The sequence below is a fragment of the Arvicola amphibius genome, chromosome 9 (assembly GCF_903992535.2).
Source record: "Arvicola amphibius chromosome 9, mArvAmp1.2, whole genome shotgun sequence".
NCBI lineage: Eukaryota > Metazoa > Chordata > Mammalia > Rodentia > Cricetidae > Arvicola > Arvicola amphibius.
The window spans coordinates 15,838,039-15,860,208 of NC_052055.2; the positions used below are offsets into that span (position 1 = coordinate 15,838,039).

The 22,170-nt window shown below is 41.0% G+C and overlaps 2 protein-coding genes across 3 annotated transcripts in view; both read right to left on the reverse strand.

Moving 5' to 3' along the window:
- Window positions 1–22,170, reverse strand: part of Samd12 (sterile alpha motif domain containing 12) — a 389,239-nt gene that overhangs the window by 357,272 nt on the left and 9,797 nt on the right. The gene's annotated exons all lie outside the window — the stretch shown is intronic.
- On the reverse strand, window positions 18,801–20,960 carry LOC119823978 (pyruvate kinase PKM). The gene has a single exon (XM_038344115.1). The coding sequence runs from the start codon at window positions 20,949–20,951 to the stop codon at window positions 19,356–19,358; it is 1,596 nt and encodes a 531-aa protein (XP_038200043.1). The 5' UTR covers window positions 20,952–20,960; the 3' UTR covers window positions 18,801–19,355.

The following is a 22,170-nucleotide window of genomic DNA, read 5'->3' on the forward strand; positions in this document are numbered from 1 at the left end:
GCAAGCAAGGAAGTACTAGGCTCATTTTGTCTTCTCCCAATGATATGTAACGATAAAGATAGATAGGTAGATAGATAGATAGATAGATAGATAGATAGATAGATAGATAGATAGATAGATGATAGATAAACAGACAGACAGAGAGACAGACAGATAGCTATATATATATAGATACAGACATAGATAAAGGTATAAGAAGAATCACAATATATACCAAATTACTATACTGATTTATAGCGTACTTTGCCAAGAAGTCTTTCAAATTCCCAACCCTTCCTAACTCCAGACACATGAAACATAAATGGAGCTTTGTTCATGTCCAAAACTTCCATATTCTGACAAGGCTTTTCCTTAAACAGAGACAATGAGCAAACATTTCCCATAAAACCACAGAGTAAAATGGCTCAGTAGCACTTTCAATTCAGATGCCTGAAGTGTGTGTGTGACCCCGCCTTGGCCGGACTAATATCTCTACGCAGCACTCTCTGACATTATCTGAATGGATAACCCCTTTGGGCAGTATTAATGCTCTCTTCTTTTTACTGTGAAGACTTCACTAAGCTTGCACTCAGTGTATTTACCTAAACAATGCTGACAAATTCACATTTTTTCTTATTAGAAGATCGGAATGTGTCTCTGCGTGTATGTGCTGTGCATCGCAAGCATTTAAAACATGACCACCTAGATTCCCAATAGTTCCCAGGAGATACTGACTACATTTTACTGAGCTTTACACACCCAGTGCCTGGCCAAATAACCAATTTAACAGTAGATACCAAGTCATTGTTTAAAGAAAAGGCTCAACATGATGGAATGATTCTGATTCAATCCTATTCATCCTGGTTGCCTTCTGAATAACTTATGTATTTTTCAGAACAGCAAATAAAGGTTGCTTCCAAACTACCTGCCCAATTCACAGAAATGACAGAACTACAGAACGATTTTGATATGCTTGACTATCATCTGCAGAATGACGATGTTCTTGTTCATTTTTATTCCCAAAGAGCCTAAATAGCTATAGATAGCTGCACCCAATAAATGTTGTCATGTGAATGAATGGTCTTAGAAATAAAGATATTACGATCCCTATCATTAGTTTCTAGAATTAAGGTAGCCTGTTTCAAATTGCATGTGCATGTCTCATTTCTAGCTGGAGAAGAAGTCCCTGAACAAAACAACCTGATCATCGCACGGGCTCTACTTCTCTTAGTTGTAGACACCTGGACATACAAACACATTTCCAGTACTTTCCCCTTTCATCCATTCCAACGGCAGAGCGGCAAAACCCGCCTCAATTTCCCAGCCACCCTTGCAGACACATGTGACCGTGGACAGATGCCAGAGCAGAGGACATGAGAGCAGGAGTTTGAGGGGAGGGAAAAGTACTGGAACGGACACATGAGGACATCTTTTGATATTAGTTTTCCCTCTTCTCTTTACCTGGAATTCAAGAGAAGTCTAGAATGGCTGCATATGTGAGAGGTGGTCAAGAGACAAACGGTCCCATTTGCTGACATCTTTGAGAGAATCAGACTTTTTCCCTAAATACTAACCTTCAAACTTCAGAGCACAGGAAAAGAACTGCCATTTGCTAGTGGTGACACTGTGAGTCAAATTGTTGGCAATTTTTATATGGTTTGTAGAGTGTATTACTCCATTTTAACCAACAGTAGATGACTGCTTAGCTCTCCCAAAAGGAGAGAAAAAAAAAAAGGCAAAACTGGCCGTAGGACAATATTCTGGTCCAGGTTTCATCCTTTCATCATGACTCAGAAGCTGGAGAAGCACAGGAGTAACTGACAAGGAAGAGGCATATGAAGGATATGGTTATAGAAAACATCAGTTATCAGAGACAGAATCAATGCAGGAACCACTGTGAAGAAGTGAGAGCAAAAGCATTTCTTCTTTGTGACTGCATGTCACCAACAATAGTTCCTAGATAACTTGTGGATGTTTATCATAAATCATAAGATGTATGTACACAGGTACCTGAATACCAAGAGTTAAATGTGAAAATACTTTTGTTCGACTAATAGAGAACACAGTGTCTTTTTGGGCAAAAATAACCTAACCAGTAAACATCTACCATGCTAGTGATAAGGAGATCAAGGTATGTCAATCAAATCCAGCCTACTTTGCTGCTATCTGGCCAGTGACCAAAGAATAATTTACATTTTAAAATGGTTGTAGGTGCTACAGAATTGACTTGGGCAGTTAAAAGCAGTGGTTGCTCTTGCAGAGAAACCTGTTTGAAATTCCCAGCACCCACCTGGTGGCTCACACCTGACTGTTGACTCCAGTCCCAAGGGATCATATACTGTCCTGACATGATACATATGCATACACACAGGCAAAAACAAAACAAAACAAAAAAACAAAGCCTCATACACAAAATAATAAATCTAAAATTACTGAGAAAAAAATGGATATTTTGTAACACATGAGAATATTAAATATAAATATGTCCATAAATAAAGTTTTACTGAAACACAGTCATGCTCGTTTATTCAAGTATTATCCATTTGCTTTTGTGCTACAATTGTAGAAATAAGTTAAAAACAGAGACAGTGTGCCCTAAAGACTGAAATATTTACTAGCCTTCCCTTTGTAGAAAATTTTGGCTTTCGTTCTAGAGTAGAGTGTAGCTCTACCCTGGAGAATGATGGGGTATAAAAACCCAGTCTCTATACCCTAGTAACAACACTGAGGAATTTCTGAGTCTTTCCAGGTCTTCAATTTCATTCTCTCTCACCTCCTGGCAATTCAAAACGAGCCTAATTTTATCACTTGTGTCAGGATATGAGGAACCAGAACGTGATTTACAAAACTCTCCTCTAGTGAGCTAAATCTAGGTTACCACACACACACACAGAGAATTCCTTTTCTCTGTACTAGAACAGCAGTGCTAAGATATACAACTACCAGAAGAGTAATGCAGCAGCACTAAACAGTGGATGCATCCATCCTCAGAACATCTAGGTAACTGATGATGAAAGAAAGAACCAAGAAGACAGAACATATCCCATCAATGAAAATAAAAGCAAAGAAATAGCATGAAGACTTATGAAACACAGCAGCTGTCCTCATATGGGCTGGTTAGTTTTATGTCAATTTGATACAAGCTAGGGTCATTGGAGTGGAAGGAGTCTCAATTGAAAACAATGGCTCTCTATGACCTGGCTGTAAGCATGCCTAAAAGTCATTTCCTTAATTAGTGATTGATGCAGGAGGTCCTAGCCCATTATTGGTTGTTCCATCTGCATATGGTGAACCTAAGGTTTATAAGAAAGCGGGATAAGCAATATATGAAGAACAATCCAGTAAGCAGCACTCCTCCATGGCCTCTGCATCAGCTGCTGCCTTCGGTTTCCTGCTGTGTTTGAGTTCCTATCCTGACTTCCTCCACTGATGGACTATGGTGTGTCCACATAAACCAAAGCCCTCCCCAACTTGCTTCAGCCATGGTGTTTCTTCACAGTGATAGTACCCCAAAGATGTACCCATGTATCCAATGGTAGGCCGGGCAACACTGGTGTGGCTTTTGGAGCTGAGTCAAGATGACTGTACATCCCAACCAGATGTTCACACCACACGCAGCTGTGTGATGACAGTGTCCCTTCTGAAGCACATGATACACACTCACTCTGTTTTCTTTTTGTCTACACAGACAATTTCATCTTTGTTGAACAGATTCATATCATCAATGTCATTCTTCAAAGACTATCTAATTGCGATGACTACATCATATATTCACCCATATTAGCCAGTATATCTGGACTAGACAATCTAAATATGGTAGATGTTAAAAGACTCTTTAAGTATTTTAGCATCAATAAATGGAGTGGGGAAAGCTTATACAATCACTGAGAGGCAAACATATTAAATATTCTCACTCGTAAAAAGGACATAATGTTAAATACTGAGGTATCTATATTATTAAAAAAAAGGGATGTGGCTATCTTACTGTGGGAGTGAGAAATGATCTACATCACTTCACTTTGAAATATTTAACAATGACATATGAAGCATATTTCATACTGTGAACTATTTATAGATAGATGATGAATGGATAGAGAATACCTTTATAAATAATACATGATAGAAAGATGATAGATAGACAGAAAGACAGACAGACAGACAGACAGACAGACAGATAGATAAATAGATAGACAGGCCCAAATTTGTTCAACCAACATGTATTATTGGTTTATTAAATGATGCTTCTTCATGGGTATTCTACTTGGTTTTGTTGTTAAAGTTATCTCATAAAATAAAACCCAAACTGGCAGACACTACAAATAAGGCAACCATAAGACTGAAGAGGAGGCAAGGCAGACCATATAAAGAGCTGACAACCATATAAAGACCTGAAGGAGCCCAAGCAAAAAGACATGACTGAAGCTTAGCAACCAAAGGGCCAGGAAAGAGAGAGCCTAGGAGGATGGAAAATGTTTAGACGTAACTCTTCTACTCTGGAATGAGAGAAAACAATGTAACCCTACTATCCATTCTAGCAGCAGCTGGGGAGAGTGACTTCTACCCTCACTCAGCTGAAACAAGGTACTCCAACATCTCAAGAAGGTAGTTCTCACATAAAGCCAAACACAAAGATCTACCTTCAGGTCAGTCAACTGTAATGAAGCTACCTCTTCATCCACAAAGTGTAAATTATGATGATATATTAAGGGTAAACTTACCCTGCTACCAGGCAATATCTGAACCCTCCTTCTAAGGGTAGTATCAAGAGGAAGCCTCCTGGACAGCAAGGACGTTGAGCCGCACTCTGCCATAATAAAGAGCTCCATCTTCAGATATCAAGTGAGGTCAAGAGGGGAATCTGCACTCTAACTCCACCTGCAGTAGCTACCTTGTACCCCCAGCTTGTACAGTGTAAGGTTAAAGACTCAAACAAAAGCAGATGATTTTAATGAGATCCCGTGTCTCATGACATGAAATGAAAATATCCATTTTCAATGACAATGAAACTGCATATAACGAAGAATCAAAAGGATCTCAAATTGAGAAACAATATTCAATGGATGACAGCATCAGGATTACAATGGTGTGAAAGTATTGGGTAAGGATTTTAAAGCCGATAGTCTGAACACGCTTGTGTGAGAAACTACTTCTGGTGGCTTGAACATAAGTGGCCCCCATAATCTCATAGTGAGTGGCACTATTAGGAGGCTTAGCTTTGTTGGAGTGGCTATGGCTTTGTTGGAGGAGGTGTGCTACTGTGGGGGGCAAGCTTTGAGGTTTCCCATGCTCAGGACACCACCAAGTGTCTCAGTCAACTTCCTGTTACCTAAAAGATGTAGGAGTCTCAGCTATTTCTCCAGCATCATGCCTGCCTGTATGCCACCATGCTCCCCACCATGATGATAATGGACTGAACTTCTAAAACAGTAAGGGAGCCACACCTTAAATTAAATGTTTTCCATGCTGTGGTCATGGTATCTTTTTACAACAACAGAAAACCCTCAGACACTACTCTTTACCCAAATGGAAAAAATAGAAAGCTCCAGTGAAGGAAGAGAAAATACCTGTAATGAAATAGATAAAATAAAGAACAAATGAAAATATGAGAGCAGAAACACTATAATAACCAAATTAGAAGGAGAAGTAGATAGACTGGACACTAAAATGGAGGGCATATGGACTATGTAAGAAGAATGTGGAAGTCACTATTGGGGTAATCAAAAGGTAGGGTACTTTGCTTTTTATTTATATATTTTTAAATTGGAAAATTAACATTTAATACATGTTGCTTCTTGCACATGGATTAACTTTTAATGTTAATAAAAACAGTAAAGGCACTAAATACCCTTTAATTATAGATACAAGTGAATCTGACATATTGAGTCATCTTCATTCAACACAAGGAGAGTATAAGCTCGACTACTGTCTTGTAATATATGCATTTAAATATAGACAGGCGCAGCATGCTTCTATACAACAGTAATTATAATGTCATCTTACTTTTGACCCTTGCATTGTTATTCTGTTGGTAATACAGGATATTAATAAAGCAGCTGTCATCTAACATGCATTCACTGAATACCTATACTTTATCTGTATTCCATTACCCTCCTTCCCTGATGAGGCAACATTAGGAATTAGCAGTTTTAATGAGCGTTAAATAAAGATATTGACCAATTGTTTTGAAGGATACATGTAGGAAAGAATTTTAAAAGGCATTCCTAAGTTAAAAGTACAAACTAAAGTGAAATTCAGCTGAGAAGCAAGAAGGGAAAAAGAACAGCTTTACATATACATATACATATAAACATATACACATACACAAATGCATATATATATATCATATATGTTTATATGTTATACAAACACACACATAATACATATATTCATTTCTAGAAGATGAAGAATGGGGTTTCAAGTAGTGACAGAACAGTGTCCTTAACGTCTTTTATAGATTTTAGCAGCAAGGTGATCCCCAAATAATTAAAAATAGAAATGTGGCCCTAGCATAGGAACTCTTTGCATGTTAGTACCTGATATTTTAGGAAGAGGAAAGCAAGCAGTAAAGGATTGAAATGTATATAAGGCTTTTCATCTCTAGTGCTGAGTGACATATTCAAAGAAGGTAGACCCAAAGATGCGAAGCAGCATGGTTAAGGTCACCAGGAAACCAGAACCACGACAACAGTCAGCAGTTGAATTAATTTTATTTCAGTACAATTTTAAATTCCTTCCCTCAGAAGTGCCATGTAACTGTGGCTGCTGTCCTTGCTAAGCATATTCATTATCACAAGGAGTGCTACTGGACTGCCCAAGCTTGAGGGTCATCAGTGGCTTCTCTGTCTTAAAATCAACGTGCTTGTTCTGTAAATACTACATTGACAGTAATGAAGGGGGAAATGAGGCAGAGATTAGCTTAGTTCATGTTTTTAGAGTAGTTTCAAATCATCTAAGTAGTCATATCTATGCCTTAAAGATAAGAGAAAATGATTATAATGCTTTAACAAGGGATGTAACAAAACATTCAGCCCTTTGGAAATTAACAGGCTTTGTAAACTGCCTATTCTTTCAGAGACACTTCAGACATGGTTTTATTGAAGCTAGTGACTTCCTGTTTAGTTGCTTCAGACAACTCTCAGATTTTTGAATAATCTATCCCACCTGATTGTTTCTTTCACAAATCACAGGTATTTCGTGTTACAAGCTTTTAGAGACCCTAGATTATGTTGGAAGGGGAAAGAGATAAATTGGGGTTCACAGATAAATCAGCTCTGGAAAAGCTCAGTTCCCTAAAATGGCAGCTCCCCAAAGACGATCCAGATAGAGCAGGAACATGGATCACAGCTGTCACTGGCCATCAGCAAAACAAAAAGTAGTCTGCTCTTTGAGTCTCCTACTCAAAAAATGGCCAGAAGGCTAGGCCTGCTTTGGTTCTCACATCACCTTCCCTGCATTGTTTGGAGTTCACTGTGTCTTTTATGAAGTCAGAGAGCTCAACAAAAATCAATAAAAAATAATTAAAAAATAAAAAGGGGAAGAAGAAATGGTAAGTGTATCTTAAATTAAATCAAATTTAAAAAAATACATATGAATTTTAAGCTTATCAAAAAATCCAGCTATAGAAACTATATGTGTTCTCCTTTCAAAAGTGCCGCTGAAAAGCAAGAGTCTGAACATTGTTTTGCTATTAAAGAAAAGCAGGCTGACCAATAGCTACACTGTGGGTGGCAGAGGAGCAAAGAGGGCAGCAGTAGCAGTGAGTGCTGCAAAACAAGGAATGACGACAGGATGGGAAATAAGAAATACCAGGATTACTTCCACCCCTCATCCCGACACAAAAATATGAGAAAAGGCATCAAAGGACCTTAATATTACAAATTAATCTGAAGATGAACTCAGGATTCCAAGTTCCTAACATAGGAAGCCACCAAGCAAAAGAGCCAATTTCAAAGACGGTACAGATGGGTGAGGGGATGTTTGTAGGGAAGAGCAAGTCACGTAGAACCTATAGTACATTAATACAAATTATGGCAGGGAAGTGGCCTGTGGTGGTATACCTCTTTAATCCCAGCATTATGAGATAAAGGCAGGTGGAGAGCTATGTGAGTTCAAGGCCAGCCTCATCTACATAGTTAGTTCCAGGACAGTCAGGAAAAAAAAGAAAAATAAAGAAAAGAAAAAAATCAATCATGGAGCCAGTGGGGGAAGGAGCTTTGGATAGGGATGTGTTACAGTTTGTGTCTCTGTTACAGTTCAGAGAACACTGATCAGAACCAGCTTTGGGAGGAAAGAGTTTATGTGGCCAATGGGTTACGGTTCATCACTGAGAGAAGCCAAGACTGGGACTCAAAACTCAAACTGAAGCTGAGACCATGGGTGAAAACTGTTTACTGGCTTGGTGCTCATGGCTTGTTTAGATGGCTTTCTCATACAGTATAGGACCACCTGTCCAGGGTGGCTCCTCCCACTAAGGTCTGGGCCTTATTACATTGATAACTAATCAATAAAACCCCATAAACATGCTTCCAGGACAATCGAAAGGGATCAATTTCTCAACTGCTGTTTTCCTTTCCCAAGAGACTCCAGTTTATGAAGAATTGACTAAACTAACCAACACAGCCCAAATAACCCCAGAAGCACAAACACTGAGAGAAACAATTAATAAATGGGACCTCCTGAAACTGAAAAGCTTCTGTAAAGCAAAGGACATACATAGTCAACAAGACAAAACAACAGCCTACAGAATAGGAAAAGATCATCACTAACCCCACATCAGACAGAGGTTTGATCTCTAAAATAAACAAAGTACTCAAGAAATTGGTCATCAAAAGTACAAATAATCTAATAAAAAATGGAGCACAGACCTAAACAAAGAACTCTCAACAGAGGAATCTAAAATGGCTGAAAGACACTTAAGGAAATGTTCAACATCCTTAGTCATCAGAGAAATGCAAATCAAAACAACTCTGAGATTCCATCTTACACCTGTAAGAATGGACAAGATCAAAAACACGGATGATAACTTATGCTGGAGAGGTTGTGGGGTAAGGGGAACACTTCTGCGTTGCTGGTGGGAATGCAAGCTGGTACAGCCCCCTTGGATGTCAGTGAGTGTGGTGATTTCTCAGAAAATTAGGAAACAACCTTCCTCAAGACCCAGTAATACCCCTTTTGGGTATATATCCAAAGGATACTCAATCGTGCCACAAAGACATGTGGTCAACTATGTTCATACCAGCATTGTTTATTATATCCAGAACCTGGAAACAACCTAAATACCCCTTGACCAAAGAATGGATAAGGAAAATGTGGTACATTTACACAATGGAGTACTACACAGCAGAAAAAAATAATGACATCGTGAATTTTGCAGGAAAATGGATGGAGCTAGAAAACATCATTTTGAGTGAGGTAACCCAGACACAGAAAGACAAGTACCATATGTACTCATAGGTGGTTTTTAAACATAAAGCAAAGAAAAACCAGCCTACAAATCCCAATGCCAGAGAACTTAGACAACAATGAGACAATGAGGACACTAGAGAAACATACATAGATCTTATCTACATGGGAAGTAGAAAAAGACAAGATTTCCTGAGTAAATTGGGAGCATAGGGCTCCCAGGAGAGGGTTGAAAGGTAGGGGAGAGGCAGGAAGGGGAGAGGCAGGGAGGGGAGCAGAGAAAATGTAGAGCTCAATAAAAATCCATAAAAAAAGAAAGTACAAGATCCTGGCTTCTATCTGGTTGGAGAAGAGGGGTAATGGAAATTTGACAGAAAAATAATATAGGTGTCATTGCTTTGAGCAAGTAGGGCCCTGGGCATTAGCATAAGAAATCTGGAATCCTTTCTCCCTGAACAATTATGTAGTTATTAAATATTTCAAGCAGAAAAAAAAACCCTTAGCTCATGTTGTTTCAATAAAAGGCATGAATAAACACACAGCGATAATATTCACGTTCAGTATACTGCTAAATGAATATCCTTCGAGATGAGGTATGTATATTAAGATGTCATTGCTTACAGCTGAGCTTGGTGGCAGAACACGTGTTGAACATGAGCAGGCCCTGGGCTAGATCTCTGCCTCCACCCTAAAATCATAACAAAATTCTGCTGTGTTCTAGACCACCATTCCCCACTCTGGACTCTCAAAACACACATTACTTGGGGTAGTGCCTCATGACATCATCCTTCTAAAGAGCATCAATAACTGTGCTCCTTTATATGCTAAATCCACCAGGACCCTAATTGATTATGGCCAGCAAATATTCCAAAGCCCTTATGCCCCCACCCTACAGCTGAGCCCTGGTGAGTATGTATCCCATGGACACTTTAATCACAAATAGTTGCACGCTCAGCTATAGGATAACCAAAGAAACAAAAGCACCAGAAAACAGCAGAGAACATGATGGTGTATTTAAGAAAGATTTATATTCCCACTTAGCTTTTCAAATCAGATGATGTTTCTAAAACAGCCTAGCAGTTGTCTCATTGGTCTAGGTCTTCTTGGCTGGTGTACAAAAGCAAACAGCCAAAGTCTAAAGAATCCACGCTAAAAGATTAGCCATTCACTTTATGGTGGTGTAAATTATTTCTAAACATGTATCCAGTCACTTCTCAATATGACGGCCATTACAACATTGTAAACACCAACTGTTACTATTTAGCTCCATCTTTAAGAATGGAGGTGCCGGGAGGGGGAGTCAAGAACACACAGCTCCATTTCAGAAAAACTCTAGCAACTCAACTATTTGCGCCCATGGCTGCTGCTGCTGCTGCTGCTATCAAAAGTAGTGAAGGGGGCATCTCTTGGTGTCCTCGTTTTCATTTCAGCTAAGGCCTCCTTTTTGGCGCAACTTTGCATCTTTAATCAGGCAACTGGCTACTTCCATTAAGTCTATTAACACTCTCACCTCTTGCCTTAAACGATAACTTCCCTCAACACTTGCATCTAATTATGAGGTAACTACTTCTTCTTAGCTTCCCATAGTGCCATTCTTCCTTTAAATGTGCCAGAGTTTATATAACTTCATTGACTTTGTAAAGATGACTCCATCCACCTGGCTGGAGCTTGTCTCAATGGATTTTAGCATGTTCGCAGGAAAGGATTTTCTAGACCCTATACTAGGTAGGGTTTCCTTTTCCTTTCCAGACTTTCCCCACATCACACACAAGCCTGGCAGCACTGTGCATACCTCTATAATGTATAGCACATGAACTCATTCCTTGTGTTATTTTGCTTCTATGACTGCCTTTTCTGCTAGATTTCTATCTTCTATAGGCATGGACCACATCAGATACACTCACTAGTGACTCCTTATTGGCCAGCAAAATTGCTGACACCTAGAAAGTGCATAGTAGGAAAGAAAGGGAAGGAATGGTAGCTCTCCAGGCAGACAGAGAAGAATGGAAGGCCCTGCAGGCCATGGTAAGATTTTGCTCTTCATCCCCAAACCAGTCTTCAACATTCTGAAGTCTCCTCAGCCTGTCCAGTTGCTGGCCGAGGTTCTTCTAGGTCTTTCTGTTCAAGAGTACACACTATGTATGGAGATGCTATGCATAGTGATTTTTTTTTTTTGCTTCTTTATTTGCCATGCAACAAGCGCTGGCTCCATGTCTCCATCAGGCTAAAGTCAACAACTACCAATATCTGAAAAAGTCAATGAGTTTAGAGGCACAGCTGTTTGAAACGACAAACAGCACCCCCCCAGAAGCCAAGATTTAGAAATTTCAGAGACATTCAAATCAAAGAAGGTGATCTGGCCATGGCTAACCACAACAAATCTGAATGCTTACCATGCCAGCAGCAGACACGAATATGACAAGCAACTGGTCAAGAGAAAGTGGCTCTGCTTGGTGACATTAAGTCACAAAAGCCCTCTTGCAGAAATAAACCCTAGGCTTTTACTTGTGCAGCAGATTTCCGGTCATCCACACCTCTTAATCTCCAGCTGCACACTAAGGACCTTCCTGATAATAACCCAACCCATTCATTCTGTAGGCAGCTACATAGTCATTGGTGGGCTCTATAGTGAATGGCACACGTGCTTGTTTTCTGTCTGTCCCCCCACAGTTTGTGTGTTGTTATTTTGGGGCATAAGCTAGCCGGTGGCCGGGAGCAGGGCAGCAGGAATGCGGCCCGCAGCTCATCACTACATAAAAGCCCTGAGTAATAAGAGCAAGGATCTTGGAGTGTTATAACCCTAACACAGAACCTGCACTCTGAACAGCACCAGTCAACAGTTACTAAAAGGAAAATGAATGAACAAATAGGGTGGCCCTTTTCTTTCAAATGTTTATCTCTCCTTCTCTCTGGAGTTTGTTTTCCTCTACAAGGCTGCTTCTTATATCCATGCTTAACAGAGAACTGCAAAACCTGTAATTACATGCAAGTTTTTCTGTCAGTTCATATCTCTACATTTTTCTGAGCAAAGGAACCCTAGCTTTCAACAGAGAATCAAACGATCCATATGTGTTAGGGTCTGTTCTATGCCCCAACCCACCTACACGCTGATGCTCTAACACCCAACAGAAACATGCTGGACATGAAGCCTTGAAAGAGTTAATTAAGATTCAGTGAGGTCCTAAAAGTGCATTACTAATCAAATATGGCAGGTGTTCTCAGAACAAGAGGCTACCTGAAGCCAAGAAGAGAAAGCAAGCTTAGGGCAAATAGGAGCCCACTGATACTATACATTCCACGAGACACAATGAGAAATGCTGATCAAGCCTTTTGAAGTCTAAATCTACAGGAAGGTATCTAAGGAAGAGAAGCCAATCTGAGCATCCTACCTGAGCCTTGAGGTTTGTGTTGTATTTCCTAAGCCATAGAATACATATAACATACATTATGTCAAACAAAATCTAGTCTCTTGGGGTCAAAAAATCTTCAAATGTTGGCACAGTTTCTCATCTCCTGTAAGGGCTTGGATTTTTATCAGTATCAAGAGCTGGATGCCTTTGCAGGGTTTGAAATGAAAAAAAAAACATATCTGGTGTTTCAAGACTTAAAAACTGATCCTATCTCCATGGAGAATACATCTGTAGAGTGAAAAAATTGAAGTTGGAAAAGCTAAGTTTAGAGACTTTTGGATTCTCTGGATGTGAAAAGCTAGAACCAAGGTAATCATGATGGCAAGGTATTTGCAGGTCATTCATTTAGATCCAGGGCTGGAAATCCTTTTCTATGAAGGAACAGGAATTAAGCAGTTTAGACTTTGCAGATCATACCATTTGTTAGAACTGCAGAATCTGGCATTCATGATACCAAAACAACAGTGTGTAAACTAATGGACATGAGATACTGCAAAAGAACTCTATCCAGGCCTTCATTTGCTGACCTCTGACTTGCACAATGAGTTAAATGAGGAAATTGAGAGGATGCGAGGAATGGGGGTATTGTGGGATAATCTTTTTGCACACTGTGAAGATGTGTCTCTGTTTTACCTCATCTGCCTATGGCACCTTCTGATGGGTTTAATAAAGAACTGAACAGCCAATAGCTAGGTAAGAGAGGTAAGCAGGTATTCTGGGCAGAGATGGAGACTCTGGGAAAGAATCCAAGAGCTGGGGGATTTTCCATTTAGATGGAGAGGAAGTCGGCAGACTTAGAGTATGGAGGGGAGAAGTAACAAGTCATGTGGCAGAATGTAGATTAATATAAATGAAGTAATTTAAGTTATAAGAGCTAGTTAGGAACAAGCCTAAGCTAAGTCAAAGCTTTCATACTTAATAAGAAGTTTCCAGGTCATTCTTTGGGAGCTGGAGTTCCAAAGAAAATCTGACTACATAGGAGGAATTCAAAGTTTTTCGATTTTTGTGTTCTTCACATTCAGTTCCAGGATCATAAATTAATTGAGTCACAGTATGTCACTTATAGAAGGGACTCATGAAAATCGCATGGTTTAGCATTTATTGGGAATGGTACTTGGGGAGGTCTGTGTAAGATCTTGTCAGGATGACACAAACCAAACTGGTATTTTCAAAGGGGGTTCAGTCGTGACTTTGCTACAGTTTCCTTTTCTTGCCTCTGGGTATAAAGACTCTTCTTTTGGCATGGAAATCATCACTTTATGTATAATAATGACTGCACATTTAATAAATATTACCACCCATCAATAACGTGTCCTACAGTCACTGAGAGGCTCTTTCCCATCTGAAGATCCTTAAAGTCACATCTATGCTTTACATGTCCCCCCAAGCCACTTTGTGCTTCTGGTTATTTTTTATCAGATATGCTATTTTTAAGCAGTTGTCACACACACAACCCCCTTCTATCCTCTAAGGGTTACTCACTTTCTGATCTCAACAGTGTTTCATGTTAAAAGTATCATAGAGAATTTATTCAAGCTAAGAACTGAGGCGGTGCTTATTCAGCCTCATGACAAGAAAAGAATACATCACAGACATGCATTATCCGAACACAACCACAGTCAACCTTAACCAAAGACCTAAGATTTGCACTAAAAAAGAGATCAGAATGTCTTATGACTGCTATGCAAAACCAGAAACCACCCAGAGTAGAGGTTAGAATAAAACATGCCAAATATTCATAGTGGCTGTCTTCTGAAGGTAAATCCATGGATAATCTTTTCTTTTTTCTTTCCAAAGGAGACATAAAATAGCCATGTGATGACAAATTTTAAAACATTAATTTAAAACAAGGTAATATTTCTGTGTTGTATAATGCTTCAAAATTCTTGAATTTCTAAGATTATCTTGCTCTACATAGCATTTACTAAATTAGTTTTTCAAAACTTTATGTTTGTGAACTATTTCCTGGTCTAAACATACATGGAGCTACATATAAAGCTAAATACATTATTCTTTTCCCTCCGTGTCTATTGAATGGTTTGTCTTCATCTAAATATTTTCAGACACTCAAGTTTCCTAACTTTTCTGTTTCTAATACAACCTTCTTTTCTTCACTCATCTACTAACAAATACACCTAGCATTGGATTATCCGGCTACCAGAAGTTCAAAGGTTTAGGGACAATTATCTTTCAATATGGTTAGTCTCTTCTTGTTCCCCCTCAGGGGATCTTCAGTCCATAGATTCCCTCCCTTAGAGCTAAAGTTCACATGTCAGAATGAAGGACAAGCAACAATCGCCTACATAACATGACCAGACACATGACTGAGTTGTGATTGACAACTGATGCCCCCAAAGAGGCAAGTTAGACAGTAGAAAGCGCCCCGCCCCATTTCTACTCTAATGATGAACTCTTGGGTAGAAGCAGAGAGGAGAGGGAACTAGTAGGGGCAGAAAGAGACATCTGTGCACTAGCCCTTGAGGATACTCCTCGATTCTAACTTTAAAAAGAGCCACTCAGCACAAAGGAACAGATGGGAAAGGTCTCTGGGAGCAATCAGCACATTGTATGCAGGAATCAAGATTCAAAGAGCTGCAATCTTACTGCATAAATACACACAGGATTCCTGAGTCCATCAGCTCTGAACTCCATAGAAGCTTTTTCTACATTCCTTTTTTCAATTGATTTTTATTGAGCTCTACATTTTTTCTCTGCTCCCCTCCCTGCCTCTTCCCTCCCCTTCAACCCTCTCCCAAGGTCCCAATGCTCAGGAGATCATGTCTTTTTCTAGTTCCCCTGTAGATTAGATCTAGATATTTCTTAGTGTCCTCATTGTTGTCTAAGTTCCCTAGGATTGTGGTTTGTAGGCTGGTTTTCTTTGCTTTATGTTTAAAACCCACTTATGTCTTTCTGGGTCTAGGTTGCCTCGCTCAAAATGTTTTCTAGCTCCATCCATTTTCCTGCAAAATTCAAGATGTCGTTATTTTTTTTCTGCTGTGTAGTGCTCCATTGTGTAAATGTACCACATTTTCCTTATTTGGTCTAGGGGCATTTAGGTTGTTTCTATATTATGCCTATGACAAATAATGTTGCTATGAACATAACTGAGCACATGTCCTTGTGGCATGATTGAGCATCCTTTGGATATATACCCAAAAGTGGTATTACTGGGTCTTGAGGATGGTTGTTTCTTAATTTTCTGAGAAATCGCCATGCTGACATCCAAAGGGGCTGTACCAACTTGCATTCCCACCAGCGATGCAGGAGTGTTCCATTTTCCCCACAACCTCTCCAGCACATTCCTCTTACAGATCAACTATGATCGGTTTCTCTAAAATGCATTTCCAAACCTCAAATATAAGATATATGTGCTTGCCCCAAGAAGTTTAATAAACAGGAACATTTTTAGGACTGAATGCATTATTGGCATGCTCATTTTTGTCAAATGCATGAGAAAGGTGGTTATGAAACTTGGGATTTAACCTATATTCCACTATGTATTGTTCAGAAAGCCTGATACTGCTAACACAATCCGAACTGAATCAACAATTATTTTCAGAGCATCTACTAAAAACCAGATGTTCTTCTAGAAATTTAAACACATCAGTGAACAAAGTAAGATTACAAACTTCATAGAAAAACTCCTCTTCAGTGATGAAAACTATAATGTATGCATTTATGTCACTGATTTTTATCAAAATAACACAATGAAACACATTTTGATATGAAAATACCTGAAAGTGAATAAAAGAGATGCAATAAAAGACATGGACTCTGGGCCCAGGTGTTAGAAATCAAATGCTGGACTTTTTCCAGGTAACCAGCTCATGAAGGAAGAGCCACATGCTGTCATGCAAGCAGGACCTCTTTCCACATCCTGACTTTAACTGGCTGGCTCAGGAGAATCAGTGAAAACCACTCTCACCCAGAGAAAGGTTCCCTTCCTTCACTTCTTAAAGTAGGCTCTTCCAAGAGCAGAAAACCTAAATACTCAAGTATAATAAGATAACATTTAAAATGAATAAATGGGTGTGTGGCTCTTGTGAAAATAAATATGAGAAGAGATGTAAAGCTCAGCTAAAATATAAAATTATCCTCAGTACTGTAAATGAAATATTGGAACACTTATTACATCCACAATATAGGATACACAAGATTTTTCAAAAACTAGAATAGCCTGGAAATTTTAAAAAGTAACAGTGGAAATGTGAAATGCTACAGAAACTAGAAATAAAAATAAAATAACAGGAAGCAAAGCCAAAAGCAGATGAAAAATAGCAAACAGGATTTTAAAAATAGGAGCCAGTACAACAATTTATTATATCAAAAGCAGGAGATAAAGAATGGACAAAAGTCAGGCAGCGAGAGTACATGACTTTAATCATAGCACTTGGGAGGCAGAAGCAAAAAGACCTCTATGAGTTCGAGGCCAGCCTAGTCTACAGAGCAAGTTCAAGGACAGCCAAAGCTACACAGAGAAACCCTGTCATGAGAAAAAAAATTGATCAAAAAAAGGACAAAAGACAAATAATTCATAAAATCTCATAAATGAATGGTATGTTTCCAAATTCCAAGATCAAAATATACCACACAATAGATGAAAACAGAGTTGTACCAATGTGCAGTCTTACAAAATTCCTGAACATTATGATTACAGTGAACATTTAATAATTTTAAGAAGAAAAAACAAATTTCACACAAATACATGATCAAGAACCAAAGTGCATTTAGATTTCTCCTGTTTTCAAGAATGGAAATAAGATATTCAACCCTTCAAAATTGTAAGGGAAGAAAATTTCCAACTTAAAAAAAAACTAATGAAGTTATCAGTTAAGTACAAAGGGAAAATAAAATGATGAGCCACATCTCTGCAGCTCACCTCCCCAGCAGCTTCCCTCTTCAGGATGCTTTACAAAAGACTGGGGAATGTACTCCACCAAAACCAAGATAAAAACAACAGTATGATCCACTATCCTAGAACAGGAAATCTAACCCTGAGACTTCATGAAAGTCCAAATCACAGTTCCTGGCATATAGAGAATATCTGTCTATGTCTCCATGTAAAATAATGAATTATGTTTCTCACTTAAAAAATACTGCTTAGAAGTATTAACCGTAGAGGTCACTTTGTATCTAACTAAGAAATGCAGTGCTTCTGAATGGCTACTTAATCAAAGACTGTAACCAGAACACACTGAAAATTAGGTGGAGGCATCCCAGGAGTAATCAATAAGGACGCAGATTGTAACTAAGCCAATGTGATGGCAGCGAGTAAGGAGAACGGGAAAGCATGCTAGAGAACATTTCCACAATTAACCTGAATGCTCTCCTTACGTCACCAAGACCTGCCTTACCATCCAATGAAAACACACTTCCGTCTAAGCAGCGTCTCTTTCAATGCCTTTAACAATGACCACAAACATCCCACAGCCAAGAGCAAATAGAAAGCAATGATACCTTCCAAAATTGGGACAGTGTTGCTTGCTGTCTTCAATGCCTCCCCATCATTGACCTAGTTAAGTGCTATGGTTAAGGGGCCCAAGGTTAATCAGTCTCTTAAATTCAAAAACATGCAAATAATTGTTAATTAATATTTTGATTATTTGTATCAACAACTATTGCGATGTACTAGGCTAGCGTGTGCTACTCTAGGTATAGTGATTTGCTTATACAAAACCCAAGGGTTGCTATGTCTGGGTAGCAGCCATGCTTAGTAACAATGAAGCAGACACTGAAGTTATCCAATGTAGTTAGACTTCTCAAACCACCGTTTTCTACCTTTGGTAATCTTGGGGAAATGTTTTAATCTCTCTGGTCCTTATTTTTTCATGGATGAAATATAAATAATAGTAATACCCATTTCATAAGATTATTCAGAACTGCTACTGGCCATCAACCAGGGATTACTGGCTAAAAAGTGTCCCGATTCCTAATACCACAATTAAAGCTGTTAAAATCCTAGTTATTTCTGTTAGTTTCTTATCTATCTTTTTTTTTTTTTTTTTTTTTTTTTGCTTCAGCTGCTGTTTATTGACACTCAGGTGGGCACTATAGCAACAGGCCTGGAGATGCTGCACAGTAGAATGGGAGGTGGAGGGTGTGACTGTAGTGACCGCTGAGAAGTGCGCAAGGAGCAGTGGGGGAGGCCAAAGCTGTTGGGGAAGCAGGTCCGGCCCGGGGCCAGAGGTTATCATCTCTACAGGAACCTGGGCCCCATGCCTTAAACCCCTACTCTTGCTGTCTCCTGACTCCAGGCCAGGGCTGGGAGTTCTCTGGGCAACTTTCTACAGGAGCAAAGTACACAGAGATGTTGCTGCCCCTTTGTGATAAAGCCAGAGGGTTTCCAATTCTGCATTCCTCTGTCACCCCTGGCTTGGGTAGGGCCATATGATAGACAGACAGCTGGGCTCTATTCCATGTTTCAGCGACAGTAATTTTCCCGGGTGTCCCAGCCCACCAGCGCCACACTCTGGCCCAGAGTGAGCACTACAAGCGTTGCTGGCCTAATGGATGGGATGGGGAAGGGGATGGGACAGGGGCTAGAAGAGGGGCTCCAGAGGGCCATCAAGGCACAGGCACTACACGCATGGTGTTGGTGAAGCCAGAGCCAGGGCGCCACCCAGTCAGCACAATGACCACATCTCCCTTCTTGAAGAAGCCTCGGGCCTTGCCAACATTCATGGCCAAATTCACACGGAGGTCTACATCCTCAGCCCAGGCGTCCTGCACTGCATCCTTACACAGCACAGGGAAGATGCCACGGTACAAATGGGCCTGGCGAGCTGTCTGGGGATTGCGGGTCACGGCAATGATGGGCGCACGCGGGCGGTACCTGGCCACCTGGTGAGCACTCCTGCCAGACTTGGTGAGCACGATAATGGCCCCACTGCAGCACTTGAAAGAGGCCTCCACAGCGCCCACGGCAGCAGCTTCTGTGGGGTCGCTGGTGATAGGCGCCAGACGGCGGAGTTCCTCGAATAACTGCAGGTGGTAGATGGCGGCCTCCGCCTCACGGGCAATCAGGTGCTGCATGCGAACGGCCTCCAGAGGGTAGTCCCCTTTGGCGGTCTCTCCTGACAGCATGATGCAGTCTGCTCCATCTAGGACCGCATTGGCCACATCACTGCCCTCAGCACGGGTGGGGCGGGGCTTCTTGATCATGCTCTCCAGCATCTGTGTGGCACAGATGACTGGCTTCCCGGCGCGGTTGCATCGGCCAATCATCATCTTCTGAGCCAGGAAGACTTTCTCTGCGGGAATCTCAATGCCCAAGTCACCACGAGCCACCATGATCCCATCACTGGCCTCCAAAATCTCATCAAACCTGCGGACACCTTCGTGGTTCTCGATTTTGCTGATGATCTTGATGTTCTTGCCCTTCTCTCCCAGGACCTTCCTAACCTCGTGCACATCGGCTGCCTTGCGGATGAAAGACGCAAACACCATGTCTACATCCTGCTCCACCCCAAACTTCAGGTCCTGGATGTCCTTTTCTGACACAGCAGGGAGGTCCACAGCAGCTCCAGGGAGGTTCACCCCCTTCTTGCTGCCCAAGGAACCACCATTCTCCACCTCTGTCACCAGGAAGTCAGCGCCTTTCTCCTTCACCTGCAGTGAAATGAGCCCATCATCTACGTAGATCTTGCTGCCCACTTCCACCACCTTACAGATGTTCTTATAGTCCAGCCACAGCGTGTTCTCATCACACTTTTCCATGTAGGCGTTGTCCAGGGTGATCTTCAGGGTAGCTCCCTTCTTTAGCTCCACTTCTGCAGTGCCGCTGCCTTTGATGAGTCCAGTCCGGATCTCAGGCCCCTTTGTGTCCAGAGCCACAGCAACAGGCCGGTAAAGAATGGGATCAGAGGCGAAGCTTTCTGTGGCTGCACGCACGTTCTTGATAGTTTCTGCATGGTACTCATGAGTTCCATGAGAGAAATTGAGACGAGCCACGTTCATTCCCGACTTGATCATCTCCTTCAGCATCTCCACAGACCGGGAAGCAGGACCAATGGTACAAATGATGCCAGTGTTGCGGGCCGTGATGGGTGCGGAGTCAATGTCCAGGCGGCACATATGTTCTAAGAAGGTGTCAGCCATGGCTGCATGTAGCTGCTGGGTTTGAATGAAGGCAGTCCCTGCTTCGCTGTGTGGTTTCGGCATGGTTCCTGAGGTCCTCGGGCGTACTCCGGATCCTGCAGCGATACCCAAGTCGGACGACTGGAGGGTCAGGACGAGTCTCTGCTGTGCGGGACTGCGCCTCTTGAGCCTCAAGGTTATCCCCCTTATCTATCTTTTTATGAGAATTTTTTCTCATATTAGTACTATGAAGATTTTAAAATTCATGGGAAAGGGTTTAAAATTTAACCTTAATTTAGTTTGGCTATTCAGAAGCTTCGGAGATCAATTAACAAAAAATAAAATTTGGGAAGTTGGGAAGAAAGAGTTGAACCTGTCATCATAGTGAGCCCTCAACTAGGCTCCTTTACACCACCACACGAGCTCTGGTTGCTGTGTCCTTAATTTAAAACACACTCTGGGTCCCTTTGAAATATTAATACAAATTCCATAGACAACTCTCAATATCCCACTTATAAACTCCTTCAAAGTGGGTTCTATAGCACCCCCTCCACAGAAGCCACAATAAAAGAACCAAGTCACCCAGTTCTAAATCTCAGCTCTACCACCAACTGATGTGACCTCGAAGCAGAGACTCCTCGCCCCTTTATACAAAGAAATCCTGAGTTCGGCTCCAGCAGCCAGCTGACTGACTGTAGCTCAAACAAGAAACCAACCGTACTTTGGAAAGCTCTGTGCCCTGTGAAGCCAGGCTGTGTGATTTTAACAGCGACCGGCTTGGGGGTGAGCTCCAGCAAACACAGGGATGCCAAAGCAACCGGCTATTGAGATCCAATTTAGAAACTGGCCAAGCAAACTACAGTCACAGGGAGGCAGGAGTTCCAAAGAATTGCCTAGCAGTAGTAGGAAATTCTCATCCCTAACACGCAGAGAGGTGGCCTCAGAACTCTGGAAAACGAAATGGTAACAGAGGTGAGAGCAGGAAGGTGCCCTGGAGGGAGAAGGAAACAGAAACTGACTTTCTATATCCGTGAAACTGTCAAGTTGATCAGGTTTATTCTCAACCCCCTTTTCACCTTGCCTTCTGCCGCTATCCCTCTTTTCCCTTGTTTCTTTTACTCAGCCCCAGACAGCAGGATCAGAGCGCCCCTTAGAGTAGTACATCCAGATGCCTACACAGCGGCTCCTAAGCCACAACAGTGAAGGCTGACCCACCACACACAACGGAAGAAAATGGTAAGTCCCCTCTCCTCTTGTACCTGGGAATAAGGAGTCTTCTTGTTCCATTCATGTTCTCAGCTAT

Excerpts from the sequence above, each read along its gene's own strand:
- LOC119823978 (XM_038344115.1), bottom strand. The coding sequence starts at position 20,951 with ATGCCGAAACCACACAGCGAAGCAGGGACTGCCTTCATTCAAACCCAG.